The 16,811-nt window shown below is 39.5% G+C and overlaps 1 protein-coding gene across 3 annotated transcripts in view; it reads left to right on the forward strand.

Moving 5' to 3' along the window:
• Window positions 1-323: 323 nt before the first annotated feature.
• COG2 (component of oligomeric golgi complex 2) overlaps window positions 324-16,811 on the forward strand; it is a 32,616-nt gene continuing 16,128 nt past the window's right edge. For 2 of the 3 annotated variants that reach the window (XM_044420715.1, XM_044420735.1), the window contains exons 1-5: window positions 324-461; window positions 9,846-10,007; window positions 11,832-11,897; window positions 14,267-14,347; window positions 16,399-16,496. In XM_044420715.1, the coding sequence (XP_044276650.1) occupies window positions 405-461; window positions 9,846-10,007; window positions 11,832-11,897; window positions 14,267-14,347; window positions 16,399-16,496 (464 nt within the window). In that variant the 5' untranslated portion in view covers window positions 324-404. The remainder of the gene's footprint in view (window positions 462-9,845; window positions 10,008-11,831; window positions 11,898-14,266; window positions 14,348-16,398; window positions 16,497-16,811) is intronic. The other variant, XM_044420724.1, reaches the window with a different exon arrangement.

Below are 16,811 nucleotides of genomic sequence, written 5' to 3' on the forward strand. Positions count from 1 at the left end.
GGTAGACGAGCTAAAAGTTTTGCAAGTTTCCCTTTCGCAAACCCCAGCTCGGAGCTCGGACTAAGGAAACAGGTTCCAGGGCTGAGTGCGGGCCTAAAGCAGCGTGGCGCTGCGCCGCCTCGGGACCAGCCTGAAGCGCCCGGCCCGCCGCCACACTCGGACCCCGCGGCGCCGGCCTCGCCCGCCGCGCCTCCTCAGCGTCTGCAGCGAGGCAGGAGGCCGCTGGAGGCCGCACTCGCGCCCAGGAGGCGGCGGCCGCGTCTGCCAATCGCCGCCGCGCTGGCGGAAGTGTGGCGCGCGTACATTTCGTGTCAGCCTCGGCGCCTGGCCGGCGGGGGGAGCCGGCGAAGACGTGGCTGGCCGGGTGCTGAGCCGCTGGCTCGCCCGCCACGAAGACGCAGAACATGAACCTGCCTCGGGGACCGGAGAACCTGTGCTTCGACAAGGATGAGTTTATGAAGGTGCGGAGGCCGCCCGGCTGCAGGGCAGGAGCGGCGCGGGGCTCCGTGGCCGCGGGGTCCGGCCCAAAGCCGTCCCTGAAGGAGGTTGCGCAGCCGCGGCAGAGGCAGGGTTGCTCTGGGAGGCAGGGAGAGAAGAACATGTATCGAGGAGATGTGGGCAGGGTGTGTGTGTGTGTGTGAGAGAGAGAGAGAGAGAGAGAGAGAGACGGACTCTGTACGGGCTGGAATGATGTACAGGCCTAACAGATCCAGATGGAAACTTGTCCGCTCGCTCCCATCCTTCCCGATCTCCTCCCTGCAAAGCAAAGCAGCAGTAACTCCTTTTTGGCCCCTTGGTGAGGTTCAGATGACCGTCAAGTGTACGTCAGTCATGATGGTGTCTCTGTTCAGCCTCCCCACCCCTTTCTTTTAATAGACAAATACTTATGCTGCTTACTACTTGCCCTGTCACACGTTTCCGGATTCTTACAAGGAAATGCCTTTGGTCTAAGGACAGTCTTCCCCACATATCTGGAGGCCTCTAGTTTGTGGAAAGCTGGTCTGTGAAATCACATAATTCTAGCATGTTAATGTGTGATAAGTGTGTAAATCACTTATTGTAAAGTACACTTACAAACATGTCATGTTTTAATCTAGGCTATTTTCTCTTTGGATTACTCTCTGGATTTGATGTCTCTATTGGGTGTTGCTGATGTTATTATTTTTAAGTAGATGAAAAAAGAATGATATACCAAACATTTTTGCAGCTTGCATGTTAACTTGTCATTTACTACTTACCATGGTAATGTCTACCCTATTTGAAATGTGGATCTTCCAATCGTAGGAATGTGCACTGTATTCTGCCATTCCAGACTCGTATGCATTCTTGACAAACTATAGTGTAAATAATGCATAATTATCAGTCTCCAAGAAAGTTGGTTTAAGTGAATATTCACACAAAAAATGGAAATAATTAAGAAATAAAGGAAGTAATAAGGAAAAAAGAAAAAGGAAGATAGGCCCTTTGAATAGTGTTGCCTTTTTTGTGTCTCCATCCATCCCCTTCTTTGCAAGGTGCGTCATTATCAGCATAGTTTCTGTTGTTATGCAAAGTTCTGTCAGATTAATATATTGAACAGTATTTTATTTATTTATTTATTTATTTATTTATTTATTTAAACAACTTATGCCGCCCCATCGCATGAGCCTTGGGGCGGCATACAATCATTAAAATCCCATATAAAATACAAAAAATTCATCAAATAAATAAAATACAAAAAATAAAATAGTGGATCCAGCCTGATCAATTTAAACCAACAAATAAACCATTAACAGTTAAAATAGCGTTTAAATAAAAAAGTCTTGGCCTGATGCTGAAAAACAAATAAGGACTGCGCCAGGTGGATTTTGCTGCTCCCAGCCGCTTCATCCTCATCATCTACATTTTGTCCGAAAGACCAAGGAAATGTATGTGTGCATGGAATGCAGATTTTAAGCAAACACAATTTGTGATCTTGTAGAACTTCATAACTAATCACGGGACACATTTGTTAAGGCATCAGGTTTAGGCTTAAATCCAATGTTGTGCAAGCAGACTTGTCCTTGTGCTCATTCTTCCTGCACCTCCTTTGTGCCTTCCAAATGTACTCCAGATGAGTTTCTCACTCCTTTGGAGCAATGGGAGACAAGCTGCAGGAGGGGGAAACTGTTCTCCAAATGGATTCTGTGAGATAGGAACTTTGGTCTTAAACTGCCAGAGAATTTTTAAAATAATTGAATTAGTTTTCCAGTCCTAAGAAAGTGATCCCATAACATTATGACTATTTTGCATCTATGTGACACTTCAGAGTGTCCATATCCTTCACACATGTTATGCCAGTAATGCTTACAACAACCATAAAAGGTAGGCCAGTATTATTCATACTAAATTGAGAGATTGAGGCTAAGAGGAAGTAGCTTGCTTCTAATTAGTTCATGTCATGAGTGTCCTGTTAGCTATTACCCTACCTCGAAGAAGAAGGGTGAAATCAGCATCAAATGTAAAGTCCTAAGTGAAATGAGAAGGGACACACAGACAGCAGATTTCTCTGACTGCAGGAAGAAAGAACAAAGGAACCAGATATATTCCTTGGTCCATATGCTGATCCTGTGTGTGTGTGTGGTTGTGGGCTGGAGCTAAATTGCTATCATTTTTCTTTTACGAATGTAGAATAAAGAAACTTGAATCAAATTAATAATTTTTTGAAAGAAACTATTGCTTAGTGCTAGTATGCTCAGGCAAAACTCAAATATTCCAGTGCCTCATATTCCAGTGTTATTCTAATCTAACACATTAATTGGTTTCAACTGGACCGTGAGAGCATGGTTTCCCATGGACGATGCCTTGATGATTTTCCTGCATCTTGGGTTTTGTGCAGCACAGTTAGACTCACATGAGGCTCTTGAATATTGGTATAGTAGCAATTCTGTACCAACAAAAATTAATTCAAAACTACTACCACATACTTAGCTTAATATCTTTTATTGGATGGTAAAGAATCTATTCCCTTAGATGGGATGACATTTATTTAGTTATTTATTTATTAAAAGTGTTTCTATTCCATCTCCTACAGAACGTCTTGGGATGGCTTACAATAAATAAGTAGAATAAACTCCACAGCATCTGACCGTTAATATACTAAAATCCCAGTTAAAATCAATCAAACATTAAAATAATGGGAAAATAAAAATGCTAAATGACTTTAGACTTGAGCAATTAGTGTGACTATTTTGTGTACTTAATGTGATACTTCATGACATGTATGATGAACACCTTTCATGCATGACTATGTATTAGGGAAAGCCCCCAATAGCAAAGTGTCAGAGCAGCTGCTTTGTACACAGAAAGTTTCAGTCATTCCTCTGCTTCTTCAGTTAAATGGAGTGTGGGTAGCAGGCTTGTCAGAATACAGTATACCCCTGTGAAGTCGCGGTTCAGTGTTTGCAGCCTCAGTCTTTCGCAGAATTTTCCATGTGGCGGCTTGCTCGCAAGGAGATGATTTTCTCTGTGCGAGTCCAAACCGATCCGAGCTGCTCTCAAAGAGATCGGGTTGGACTTGCTCAGAGAAAACTATCTCTGTGCGGGCCCACCCCTGCCTCGCCACATGCAGGCGCCCGCCCCCCAGCCTGGCCTGGCCCGCACCTCCCACCTGTACTGCCTTGGTGGCCCATGCCCATCGCCGGCACCAAATTCATGGTTTTTCATTTGCGGGTGCTCTAGGAATGCAACCTCCGTGAATTTCGGGGAACTACTGTAAACCATACTGAGTGGATGGTTACTGAGTGACTCGGTATAAGACAGGTTCATATATACGAGTTATTCTAGGCAGGGTTTTTATTGTGCCATGACTCTGCCTTAATTCATGGAATTTTACAGAAGGTCCAGAACCTACTGTGCTTTCCTACCACTTTGTCCATCTTTTTTCTTATCTCAGAAAATTTGTATAAGAAAAAAAAGATGGAATTGCTACGCATTGCCATTTGATTGGTAATGATAGGAGCTTTCAGTCTATAAATCAACTTTCTGTCAGATGTCAATTTTTTCACACCCATGGACACACTTTAATGTCAACTTGCAAAATGGAACCTACTTTTAATTTTAAACTATTCATATTTTTTTTCTCTCATGTTTTGTCTGGCTTTCTTTCTTTTTCCTCTTTCTTTCCATCTCTCTCTTTAAAGATGGTGGGGATACTTGGTATAACCACACTAGGCTGCATGTCACTCCAGTTTTAGTTACAGTCACTAGTTGAAGACAAACACTGTATAAAACCACAGACCTGTACACATTTAGGCAGACAAAATACCTGCAACCCCCAGCATTCTCCAGCCAGGCTTGGGAACTGTAGGACTTTTTTTCTTTTTATCTAAACATATATAAGTTTGTACCCTAGAAAATTAAAATTGTTTTATTGAACTGCTTCCTAAAGAGACTGCAGCAGCTGTCCTTCCTGTATCCATCTGCCATTTTCCTAAAATTCTTAATTTTTCTTCTGATAATCAGTTTCTCATTGCTGCCAGATAGCATACTTACAAAAATGCCATTTCGAAAGTATAATTTTGGTTTGCCCACCCTATTCTTATTTATACTAATTCAAAAGTTATAAAATTGTTGTTGACCATACAATTTGTTTAAACTGGAAAATGTGGTGAATTGATTATGATAATTATGATTAAAAATTAAAAATAATATTGTTTAAGTTGTGAACCTGAGAAAATGCAGCTGAAATTAGTCTATAGAAGTGGTATGCAATTTCTTTATATTAGGGGTCCTTCTGATCTCCAGATTATGATCTTAGGGCCAAGAGTGTGCTTTCCTATGAAAGCTAATCTTTTCCTGGATGGTGCAATCCAGCTATGGAGTACATGTATTCAGTTGCAATTGGGACATTACATGCAAAATTCAAAGAGCAGAAACACAGGAACATTCTTACACCTATAGTATTTTCTCATAAGTAAAACAGGAAGTCAACCAAATCCAGATATAAAATTGTATTGCTTTCATCCTGAGAAGCTTGAATTCATATAGGGAAGAAATAACATTTCCTTGGTCAGCTGCCTCATAAGAATAGCTATAAGGAAATAAGAAAAGCCCTGCTGGATCAGACCAATAGTTTATCTAGTCTGGTATTCTTTTCATACTGTGGCAAACCTGCTGTTCACAGGATCCCTCCTGCCCAAGCTCCATAGCAACTGGTGCACACAGGCATACTTCCCCTAGTACTGGATGTAGAAAACAGTCATCAAGACTAGTAGCCGTTGATAGACTTGGCTTTCATGAGTTTGTCCAATCTCCTTTTAAAGCTGTACAAATTATTTGCTATCTCTACTTTCTGTGGCAGTGAATCCATAGTTTATGTGCTGTGTGAAGAAGTACTTCTGTTACTCTCCCATCACCCAGCTTCATGGGATAGCCCTGGGTTCTGGTATTTATGGAAGAGGGAGAAAAATGTCTCCTCCTTCTGCAAGACATCTTTTTCCTTTGAAGAAGAATTATTTCTCTATTTAATCTAATTGATGAAATGAAATAGCTTCACAAGTAATTAGAAAAAAGATGAGCAATAATGATTTGTTTGAAAATATTTTTAGACTATCTTTAACATAAAACCCACTAAATTGCGAACAAGGTAACAGTAGACAAAACACTGCAAAACAAATACAATAGAATATCAATAATAAATATCCAATAAAATGCTATAAAGAATATAATATCAATAGGATGTGCCACACACTACCTGTAGAAAGGCCAGTAAAGACAGGTGGCTCATCGGAGCCTTGCTGAAGACCTGCAGAAAAAGAGTCTGATGAATCTGATTCCAGAGGCGCAGGGCTGTCAATGAAAATGCCCTTGCACTCCAAGCATAACTGATCTTGAATTCAGGCAGGTGGCCTTCAGGGAAGGGCCACTGCTGGTATCTTGATATAAGAGAAGATAGTCCTTCAAGTAACTCTGTTTCTTGTAAATATGCTTGTCTGGTTATCACACAGCTCAGTTCTGATCAAATCCAGTTAACATGAAAGTAAGTCCCAACAAACTCAGTGGGGCATCTCTGGATATACATGCGTAGGATTACTCTGTGAAAGGATAATAGTACAGATGCACATATGACCAATTAGAAGTAAGTCTCACTAAGTTTAATGGCGCTTACTCCAATGTAAGTGTACCTAATGTTTCAGCTTAGATAAAACATACTCAGGTCTTGGAAGTGCTGTTTGGACTTACCAATACCAACCTGTGGTGGTATTTCAGATTATTTAAGAGATACTGGTGAAGTTCATTAATATTTTGCAAATAATTCTTGATTACAAAATCCCCTCTTACCTGAGTAAAAAGCTTTATTTAAAGAACAAGGCAATAAAAAAGGGCAGTCAATCTGTTATATGATTACATCAGTTCCACATTTTGTACATTCAGTTTTGGAAACAAACGTGCTCCAGGAATGGGAAAATATCTACACAAACTATGAGAATCTATGCTGATGTAATGTGAAAGTAATTGGAGTAGAGTGGAGATAATACTAATGTATGAATTATTGATATCTATTTTTGTATATTAACTCAACAGTGGCCACAGGATTGGAAAAGGTCAGTTTACATTCCAATCCCAAAGAAGGGCAATGCCAGAGAATGTTCAAACTATCATACATTTGCACTCATTTCACATGATAGCAAAGTTATGCTCAAAATCCTACAAGCTAGGCTTCACCAGTACGTGGACCAAGAACTACCAGAAGTGCAGGCAGGGTTTCGAAGAGGCAGAGGAACTCAAGATCAAATTGCCAACATATGCTGGATCATGGAGAAAGCTAGGGAGTTCCAAGAAAATATTTACTTTTGCTTCACTGACTATGCTAAAGCCTTTGATTACGTGGATCACAACAAATTGTGGCAAATTCTTAAAGAGATGAGAGTACCAGACCATGTTATATGTCTCTTGCAAAACCTGTATATGGGTCAAGAAGCAACAGTTAAAACTAGAAATGGAACAACTAATTGGTTCCAAATTGGGAAAGGAGTATGGCAAAGCTGTATATTGTCACTCTGCTTATTTAACTTATATGCAGAGTACATCATATGAAAGGCTGAGGTACAGGAATCACAAGCTGGAATTAAGATTTCTGGGAGAAATATTAACAACCTCAGGTATGCAGATGATACCATTCTAATGGCAGAAAGTAAAGAGGAACTAAAGAGCCTTTTGATGAGGATGAAAGAGGAGAGTGCAAAAGTTGAAACTCAACATTAGGAAAACTAAGGTCATGCCATCTGGTCCCATCACTTCCTGGAAAATAGATGGGGGTAGTGACAGACAGATTTTATTTTCTTGGGCTGCAAGATCACTGCAGATGGTGACCTCAGTCAAGAAATTAAAAGTTGCTTGCTTCTTGGGAGGAAAGCTATGGCAAATCTAGACAGCATGCTAAAAAGCAGAGACATCACCCTGCCAACAAAAGTTCGTATAGTCAAAGCTATGGTTTTCCCAGTTGTAATGTATGGCTGTGAGAGTTGGACCATAAGAAAGGCTGAACGCCAAAGAATCGGTGCTTTTGAATTGTGATGATGGAGAGATGGAGAAGACTCCTGTGAGTCCCATGGACTGCAAAGAGGTCAAATCAGTCGATCCGAGGGAAATCAACCCTGACTGCTCTGAGGGCTGTTTCCAGAAAGGGGTACTTGTGGCATATTGTTCAGCCCCGTGGATTCTCCAGCATGGAGTTCCACAGGGATTCATTCTGTCCCCATGCTGTTTTACATCTACATGAAATGGTTGAGTGCGGTCTTCCAGAATTTTGGAGTGCATTGCCATCAGTTTGCTGATGACACGCAGCTCTATTTCTCCTTTTCATCATTAGCAGATGAGGCTGTGGATGTGGTGAATGGGTGTCTGGCTATGATAATGGACTGGATGAAAGTGAACAAACTGAAACTCAGTCCAGTCAAGACTGAGATGCTGTTGGTGGGTGACTCCTGTGACCAGATGGGGATGTTCAGTCTGTTTCAGACAGGGTCACATTCCCTCTGAAGGAGCAGGTTTGTAGCTTGGGGGTGCTCCTTGATTCATCTCTGTCGCTTGAGGCTCAGGAGGCATTGGTGACTCGGAATGCATTCAACCAGCTTCAGCTGGTGGCCCAGCTGCATCCCTACCTGGACAGGGATAACAACACACTCTGTGTGGGGCTGCCCTTGAAGATGGTTCAAAAGCTGCAGCTGATGAAGAATGTAGCAGCCAGATTAAGAAGTGGAACAAAGTGGTCTGAATATGTAAGACCATTTCTAGCCACCTGCATTGGCTGCCTGTATGTTTTCAGTGCCAGTTCAAGGTGCTGGTCTTAACCTATAAAGCCCTACATGGCTTGGGATCATAATGCCTGTTGGATTGCCTCTCCCAACCTCAGTCTGCTTGGACACTATGCTGAACCTCTGGGGATTTCTTCTAGGTGCCGATGCCTGAAGAAGCTCCAAGTGTGGCAACTAGGGGGAGGACCTGTTCTGTTTTGGCCCTCCATCTCTGGAACAGCCTCCCTGCTGCCGCCCACTTGATGCCAAATTTGCTGTCTTTTTGGCTCCATATTAAAATAGCCCTCTTTATTGAAGCCTTTAGAGATCTTCCAGGACCTCCAGGAGCCTTATAGGTTTATCTAGGTGCCCCTTCCTTCCTTCCTTCCTTCCTTCCTTCCTTCCTTCCTTCCTTCCTTCCTGGGAATTTTAATTGTTTTTAATGTATTTTATGCAATTTTAATTAATTTGAATGTTCTAAATGCTATTCTATATATACTTTTTATCCTTTTGTGAACTGCCTAGAGAGCTTTGGCTACAAGCAGTAAAGAAATGCAGATGATGATGATGATGGTGATGGTGATATCATTCTGCATGCACTACTCTGATAGAAAACCCTACTGATTTTAGTAAAATGCAACAAATTTATGGGCTTCTACAGGAGGAGGGAGCTTAATAGATCAGATCTTTGAACAGTGCAACATTTGCATTTCCAGCAAAAATAATCCAGATCACTCCAAAACTTCACATTTACTTAATTGATATTCATATGGGTATATTTCTCATGAGTCAGTGTGGAGTAGTGGTTAACAGTGCAGGACTGGGATTCGGGCAATCTGAGTTCTAGTCCTCACTCAGCTTTAGAGCTAACTGGGTTACTTTGGGCCAGTCACAGTTTTTTGATCCAACCTACCTCACAGGGCTGTTGTTGTGAGGATATGACTGAGAGGAGGAAGAATTATGAAGCTCCCATGAGTTTCTTGAAAGGAAAAATGGTAGGATATAAATATAATTTACAATAAAATAGAAAGGGTGGTCTTTTTAGGTAAATGGGTGGGATTGATGGGGTAGAAATGCCTCTCTATCAGCAGAGGAGAGCTTTACCAGAGTGTAGGTAAGTCCCCCAGTATGGGCATGCATCTTTCTTTAGCAGTGTCACTGCCACTGGATCGATGACCCCTCCATTCTCCTGAGGCTCTAGTTTCAACCCCTTCCTTAAGCCAGCCTCTGGCTGACATAGGTATTTTCTCTTCTGTCAAATGGGCAGGAATGCTGCTTTTTAAAAGTGATAGAGAAAGAAGAAAGAAATCTGGCTGGTACAACTTGCCAGGACTTTGTCAGTGGCGTATGATGCACCATTTTCTTTCTTCTCCAACTCTGTTAAGGTTGGGTTTGCCTGACTGTCTTTCCAGAAATGTATAGTATTTGGAACAAGTAGTGTTCCTAGTCCATAGGATTCTATTTTATTTGTCCCATACCAGGTTTACCTTTGAAAATAGGTAACCATTCACTATTTTTACAAGAAATTCCAGTTTCTCCTGATGGATAATTCTTAAATCTTTATGTTTCTCTTATCTTTTTCATATACAGCCAGACTTCGATGTTGATCACTTTGTGTCTGAATGCAGAAAACGTGTTCAATTGGAAGAGCTTCGTGATGATCTTGAGCTCTACTACAAACTTCTCAAAACTGCCATGGTAGAGCTCATAAACAAGGATTATGCAGACTTTGTTAATCTTTCCACCAATCTGGTAGGTTTTCAGATTGAATGATTTCAGTGAGCATGAAATAATGTTTACTTATGCTGTTACTAGGCTTTGATTCTAATATTAACCATGGTACCAGAAGTGAGAAACATGGGACCTTAAAGAGGTGCTGGAAGGTCCCATATAGTACTTCAGTGTACAGGAGGGAGAAACTGTCAAAGCAAAGATTGGATTGGCATCTTTCAACTATATGAAGAACTGTTACTTAGCAAAGTGTGAAGAATCCTGGTTGGCAATGGGAATCTATCAGATTTCCTTGGCTCAGTGGTTCAGACTCCTGTCGACCTTTGTTCTGCCCTAAGTCTGCCTTGTACCAGGCATTGGCGTGAGCATCTGAATCTATGAGGCCAGCTTCTGCATATGCTGTTTGCACACCTGCAATATAAGCAGAGTTCTGCTTCTAAACATGTGACTTGTAGGCTCCGTGTCTTTTGCGTACTTTGTGCAAAGAACTGCATATTTTATGTACTTTGCGCAAAGAAGCCACTAGTATTTTGTAGCATTCGTGGACTTGATTTTAGCTTGGCTAACTTCCTGATGGGGGCTGAGCACAGGAAAGAAGTCCGGTGAACTCCAGGGAGTTGACTTCTGGCCTATTATAAAATAATAATACTAGGGTTCACATCCCTATTATTATTATTTATTTCATTTCTATGCTACCCAATAGCTGAAGCTGTCTGGGTGATTCACAGCAATTCACAAAAATTGCATGTGCAGATAATAAAGCAATAATACCATTTCTATAGCTAGACTTTTAAAAAGACAGGTAGCAGAAATGCCCAGTCATATTTATTATTATTATTTTATTTTTTCAATTTATATCCTGCCTTTTTCCTACAAAGGGCTCAAGGCAGCTTACATTATCTCTCCTCCTCCATCTTATCCCCACAACAACAACCCTGTGAGGTAGGTTGGGCTGAGAGACTGTGACTGGCCCAAAGTCACCCAGTTGGCTCCATGGCCGAGCGGGGACTCGAACCCAGATCCTCTGAGTCCCAGTCCCATGCTCTTAACCACTACACCACACTGGCTCTCTACTAGATGCTAGTAGGTACCATTTAATATCTGGGAATAGAGGCCAGTCTTAACCAGGCAATGAAAAGATGACAGCCTTAGTGCCTGCTGGGCCCCAGCGGGAAAATCATTGATAATCTGGGAGCAACCACTGAGAAGACTCTCCCTTGTTTCCATCCCCCAAACTTCCCTCTAAGGTGGCAGTTGGAGGAAGGTATCAGATGTTAATTATCCAGGTAGATTCAGATCAGGAGAGGTGTTCTGTCAGATAATAGGATGCCAAGCCAGGTTAAAAACTAGCACCTTGAATTGGGCTTAGAAGCATATAGGCATGCAGTGCAATACGTCTCATACCTTCTAGTTCCAGACCTTGACTTCTTAGTAGATGCTTGCTTTATCAAATGAACTTGACATACAGCTAGTAAAAGCAAAACTTTGCAGAGTGCTAGAAAGAAGAGCATTGTTTAAAAATCTAGAAATAAATTTGAATAAGAATGTAGGTGGTGAACATACCACTCATCCACAAGTTATGTCCTGTTTCTTTCAGCAGTCTTTTACACAGAGGTCTTTGGGCAGAATTGCAGACTGTCAATGAAAGTCACAAGCTAGCAATTTAGGAGTTCCATTTCTCATCTGGTAGCAATGATAGCCAATCCAAAGGAAAGTATATTTAAGTATACAGGCTAGATAATTTGGTGATAAGTAAACATTTTTGTACTTTTGTTTTCAACATAATTATTAAAATAAGTTTTGCATACGCAGATGTATTAGTAATGTATTTTGGCAATTTATTAGGTTGGCATGGACAAAGCCCTTAATCAGCTTTCAGTGCCTTTGGGACAGCTGCGAGAGGAAGTTATGGTATGTTGTGAAATTATCTGACTTGTCAATGCCATATGGAATTTGCATTTGTGTATGGGTTTTGCAGGGAGGTTTCTTAGTTTCTTTGAAATGGAAACAAGGTTGTATGTGCAGATTCTATATGATGCTGAAATGTGAGGGTTTTATATTGAAATAAAACACATTTCTTTAGAACAGGGGTCTGAGACTCACGGCCCACAGGCCAATTGCAGCCCGTGGGATGATATTTTGTGGCCCCCACTTGATATCAAAGTTTAGTGATAGTGCGGCCCGCGTTTTTCTTACACGCACTAATAGTGGTAAAAAAAGAAATAAGAATATCATATATAGAAATGAGAATCAATTTCCTTTTTCTCAACTATTAACTGATTAATTTATATTAAATGGGCTTCCAGTCCAGATGGATAATTTCATTTTTTTCTAGGAGAGTAAATACATGTTTATTAAAATATATTATTTGATTCAGACTGCAATCCTAAACTTATCTGGGAGTAAGTCCCATTGACCTCAATAGGATTTCCTTTGAGTACACTGGCATAGTATTACCCTTCAGTTGTATAGTTTCTTGAAAACTTAGTTTGGTAAAAAGCATCCAAGACTGCTAAGCAGGAATTTAAGCAGCCCCCTGGGAATAATTTTGCCAAAATAGGTTTATCTTATTAGAACATAATAAAACAGCACCATAAAATATTATGATATGCAAATCAGGTATAAATTTTCTAGCCTCAAGTTTTCCCTAGTGTGAGGTTAGCTTTATTGAGTTTGCAACAAATATACACTGCCTTAAAGGATTCACGAAGAGCCAATTAAAAATAAGCCTAAATGTATTATGTGTTGGGAAGGAAAGTAGGTCTATGTCGATTAAATATGCAGATGACACTAAAAATAGGATGTATTATTGAGAACCAGCAAGGCATGCAAGATTAGTTGGATGACCTCGTGAACTGAAGTAATAGAAATGGAATGAAATTGATGGAATGTCTACAAACCACCAGTGTGCAAAGATAACTAATGTAATTTCTAGATATTAGGACATTTTTATTCTACAGCGCCCCAGTGAAATTAAATTGGAAAAAAATTAAAGTCTCTGTCCTACTCATCTTTTAATTGAACTTTGCCACATTCAGTTTTCCTGGACTGTTTTTTCACAGCCTATACTCACCTTTTGGTTCTTAGCAGCTTCGTCACTAATCTGCTTAGTTTTCAAGGAGCTCCCTTCCTTTCATCTGTCAGTTACAGCTTGGAATCTCAGAATTTTCTGATCCTGCTGAAATATAATAAGAGTGGAAAATGGATTTTGTAAAGGGTAGTATTCTTTGTAAATTATGCCCCAAAACTGAAAGTCAAGTCATACCTACAATCCAAAACTTCTGTGGACCCCATTCTACATTACTATAGCACAGGGGTGGCCAAACTGAGGTTTAGAGCTACATGTAACTCTTTAAGTTTATTTTATGACTTGCAGCTTGCCATATTTTATGGCTTGCAGCACCCATGGGTACCCAATTGCCACTTGCTACCCACGGGCAATGCCTGCAGGCACCCACTTGTGGCTCTTATATATCTGAAATTTACCATATGTGGCTCTACCATTGAGCAAGTCTGGCCACCCCTGCTAAAGTGATATAATTGCAGAGGAAGCCACTGCAACATGCATCACTTCGATAAGAATGAAAGCCCCAGGTCACATGGGAGAAATCCACAATGTGTTCCATTCCACATCACTACTGACTTAAGTTCCCAGAAACAATGAATCATCATTTCCTGCTCTTCTAGTGCAACTTCAGACTGGAAGGATGCACCTTGCAATAGTTCGTAAGCTGCTAAGATAATGTTGGAAAGAGCCCTTACTAACTCCCGCAAATTTTGTTTTGAGTATTGTTTGGAGTATATCCCTGACCATGCCCATTTGGCATGCCCATCTCACCAACTAGCATGCTTGCCTGTTCTGTGGTCATCTGCCATGCCCAACATTGTTTTCAAATGCAGCCTGACATAGGTAAAACATAGTAAGATAGCATGGAACTAAGGAGCTCTCTGGGATCCATGTTTGGACACAGGAAGGGGCTACAGCTAAGCATCTATGGAAGGTGGTTGTCAAATGAGATGTGGATCTTTCTGAGGATTTGAAAACCCTTGTTCTCTTTGGTAATGCTTTTCAAAGTGATGCCAAGCAGATATGATCCGTTGTGGAAGAGTTACTAATACATGTATATAGTTATTTGGTTTATTTGGAAGAAAATGTAGTGTGAAGTGAGGTTTTCTTTTCTGTTGCTCTCAGTTCAGAGAATTAAAATGTTAAAATAGTTGCATTGTTCCTGCTTTGTGATGTGGAATATTCAAAAGTTTGCCTTCTTTATTTTTTCCAGAGTCTTAAGTCGTGTGTCAGTGAAGGAATTCAGGCAATTGATGAACGTCTAGCTAAACAAGAAGATATCAGGAGAAGAAAGGTCTGCATGTATTTATTTGCATTTTTGAGCAAAATGGATAAGCCATATTAAATCCTAATGATTAATTTGTGGGGTGAATTATGTGTAGGCTTCTAGTGCAGCAAAGTCAGTTAATTATCATTCCAGATTTGCCTCATTAGAAAAGCAGAGCATTTCTTTTTCTTCTTTAATTAATGGCTACTATTTTTTTAGATTTAAAAATATTAAAACAATATAATACAATAGTACATCCATAACAGCAAAATATAGAAAGAGAAAAAAAGCTTACAATGCAAATAAATTGTATCATGTAAATCAGTCAGAAAGATTAATATTTAGTTTATTGCTAGTAAACACAAAAGGTACACTCCCACACCAGGACCTTCAGCTACATGGTAATTCTTTATTCATATCCTTATTCTCCTTTACTCCTTCTGTGCTTTCCCTCTTTCAGAATGACGCTCCTGCATCCAAAATTGCATTGAATCATGCAAAGGCTTACTACCCTTCCCTTTTATTAATACATGTTCAATAAATAACCCCCAAATGTCATTAAAATTGTTCTTGTTTGTCAACCCCTTTTTCACCTTAATACTGGACATTAACTTATCACTAACAGCTATTACACAATTTTTTTTATACCATTCACTTAATTGGAAATTCTATTTTCCCTCCAATTCTTTGCTATAATTAATCTTACAGCTCTTAATAATGTTATTAATTCTTTAATATTCCATTTCCATTTATATGAAATAATGACAATAATACAGTTCCAGTGACTACTTCAATATCTAAATTCAATTTTTTGCTTAAAAAAACATTTTCCAAAATTTCCTAATATTTTCACATTCCCACCACTTGTGAAATTATGTACCCACTTTTTTGCCACAAAGGTTTAAAAGAGATCTCTCAATTTGTTAGTGTTCTAATTCTGCCCCTACTGCCTTTTTGGGCTGTAATATAATGTCTGGTATATGTATCTCATTTGATTAGCTACATAATATAATTTGATATTTGGTGTATCTAATCCTCCCAGTTTTAGTGGTTTATACCATCTTTCTTACTAATCTTTGTTTTTTATCTCCATTACAAAATGTGTTAATCATATTTTGCCAATCTTCCAAACCTTTTTGTAATATCTTAATCAATACACACCCCAAACAAAATATTAATAGGTAAAATTGTCATTTTATATACTGCTATTCCACCATTCCATGGTAATCCTATTTTCTTAAATTGATGCATTTGGTCCTTTATTTCAGATTTCAATATATCAAAATTATTCTTTCTTAAACATTGAAGATTTGTTTAAATGTTTATATCTAACTATTCAATAATTTTACGTATCTTAATTTGAAATTTGTTCTTGTTCTTAAATCCCTCCTTTTCTTCATTATTGCCATTTATCAGTTGCTGTTAGGATTTATCCCAATTAACTTGTAGACCTATGATCTCTGCAAATTCTGCTAAATGAATTTTAACCAGTTCCATAACATTAGGTGGGTCTTTTAACGTCTCTAATTCTTATGCATTTTCTTACTCTTAACATACCTTCCATGTACACTTAACATTGTAGACAAAAATTTTTAAAAACCAGGTTTTAATTCATTTTTAATTGAATTCTTAAAGCATTCTTTAATTCTTAAAGCATAGAAGTTTGGGTTTTGATTCCATATATGGTTTTTCTTATGCATTTATTTAAACGTGATAACTAAGAGCACTGTCTTCAAAATGTGCTTCTGCTCTGACGCAATTTAGTAATCTCCTTCATACTAGAAAACACCAGGTATACCTGGGAACTGGATACAATTACTCACCTCCTAGCCATGGCTGTTGCTCAGATGGCATGAAGAATGGAGAAGTGAGTGTCACTCTGGTACTATAGAACACTTCGGCAATCACTCTGTAACATAGTACTTGCATGTTTTAACTCTCATCTCTAGAAAAGAAGAAATGAGTTCCCTTACTCATTGGCTCAAATGGTATATTTCTTGGACAGGAAAGTACCATTCCACCCAGTAGTAGCTCAGATTCAACACGAGACATTCTCTTTGCTTTTTTATAACAAACAGATGTGTGTGTTGAGACTCATTCAAGTTATTAAATCAGTTGAGAAAATTGAGAAAATTCTTCACTCCCAAAAAGAAACATCATCACTGGAAGGAAGCAGGTAGGGCATTGGAATTTGATTCTTTCATTCAGCAAGTTGTTTTTGCTTAGTTATATATTTTCCTTAAAATCTGTGTATCAGTTTCCAGCTATAATAGCATAATGGCAACATAGCAAATGTATTTTTACAGTTAGCAGAGTGTGAGGCAGAATTTACAGTTGTGTGAGGCAGAATTTGACAAGTGTGAGTCTGTGAATCTCTTCAGTTGTTTTCATTGTTTGGCCATCAATTAAGGACAGCTGTAGCCACAATGCTTTCCCTACCATAGGTATCGCTTCTGTGAATGGAAGACATATGGTGGCACCCCACCTCACC

Source organism: Varanus komodoensis, unplaced genomic scaffold (assembly GCF_004798865.1).
Source record: "Varanus komodoensis strain SLA01 unplaced genomic scaffold, ASM479886v1 scaffold1, whole genome shotgun sequence".
NCBI classification, from domain to species: Eukaryota; Metazoa; Chordata; class Lepidosauria; order Squamata; family Varanidae; genus Varanus; species Varanus komodoensis.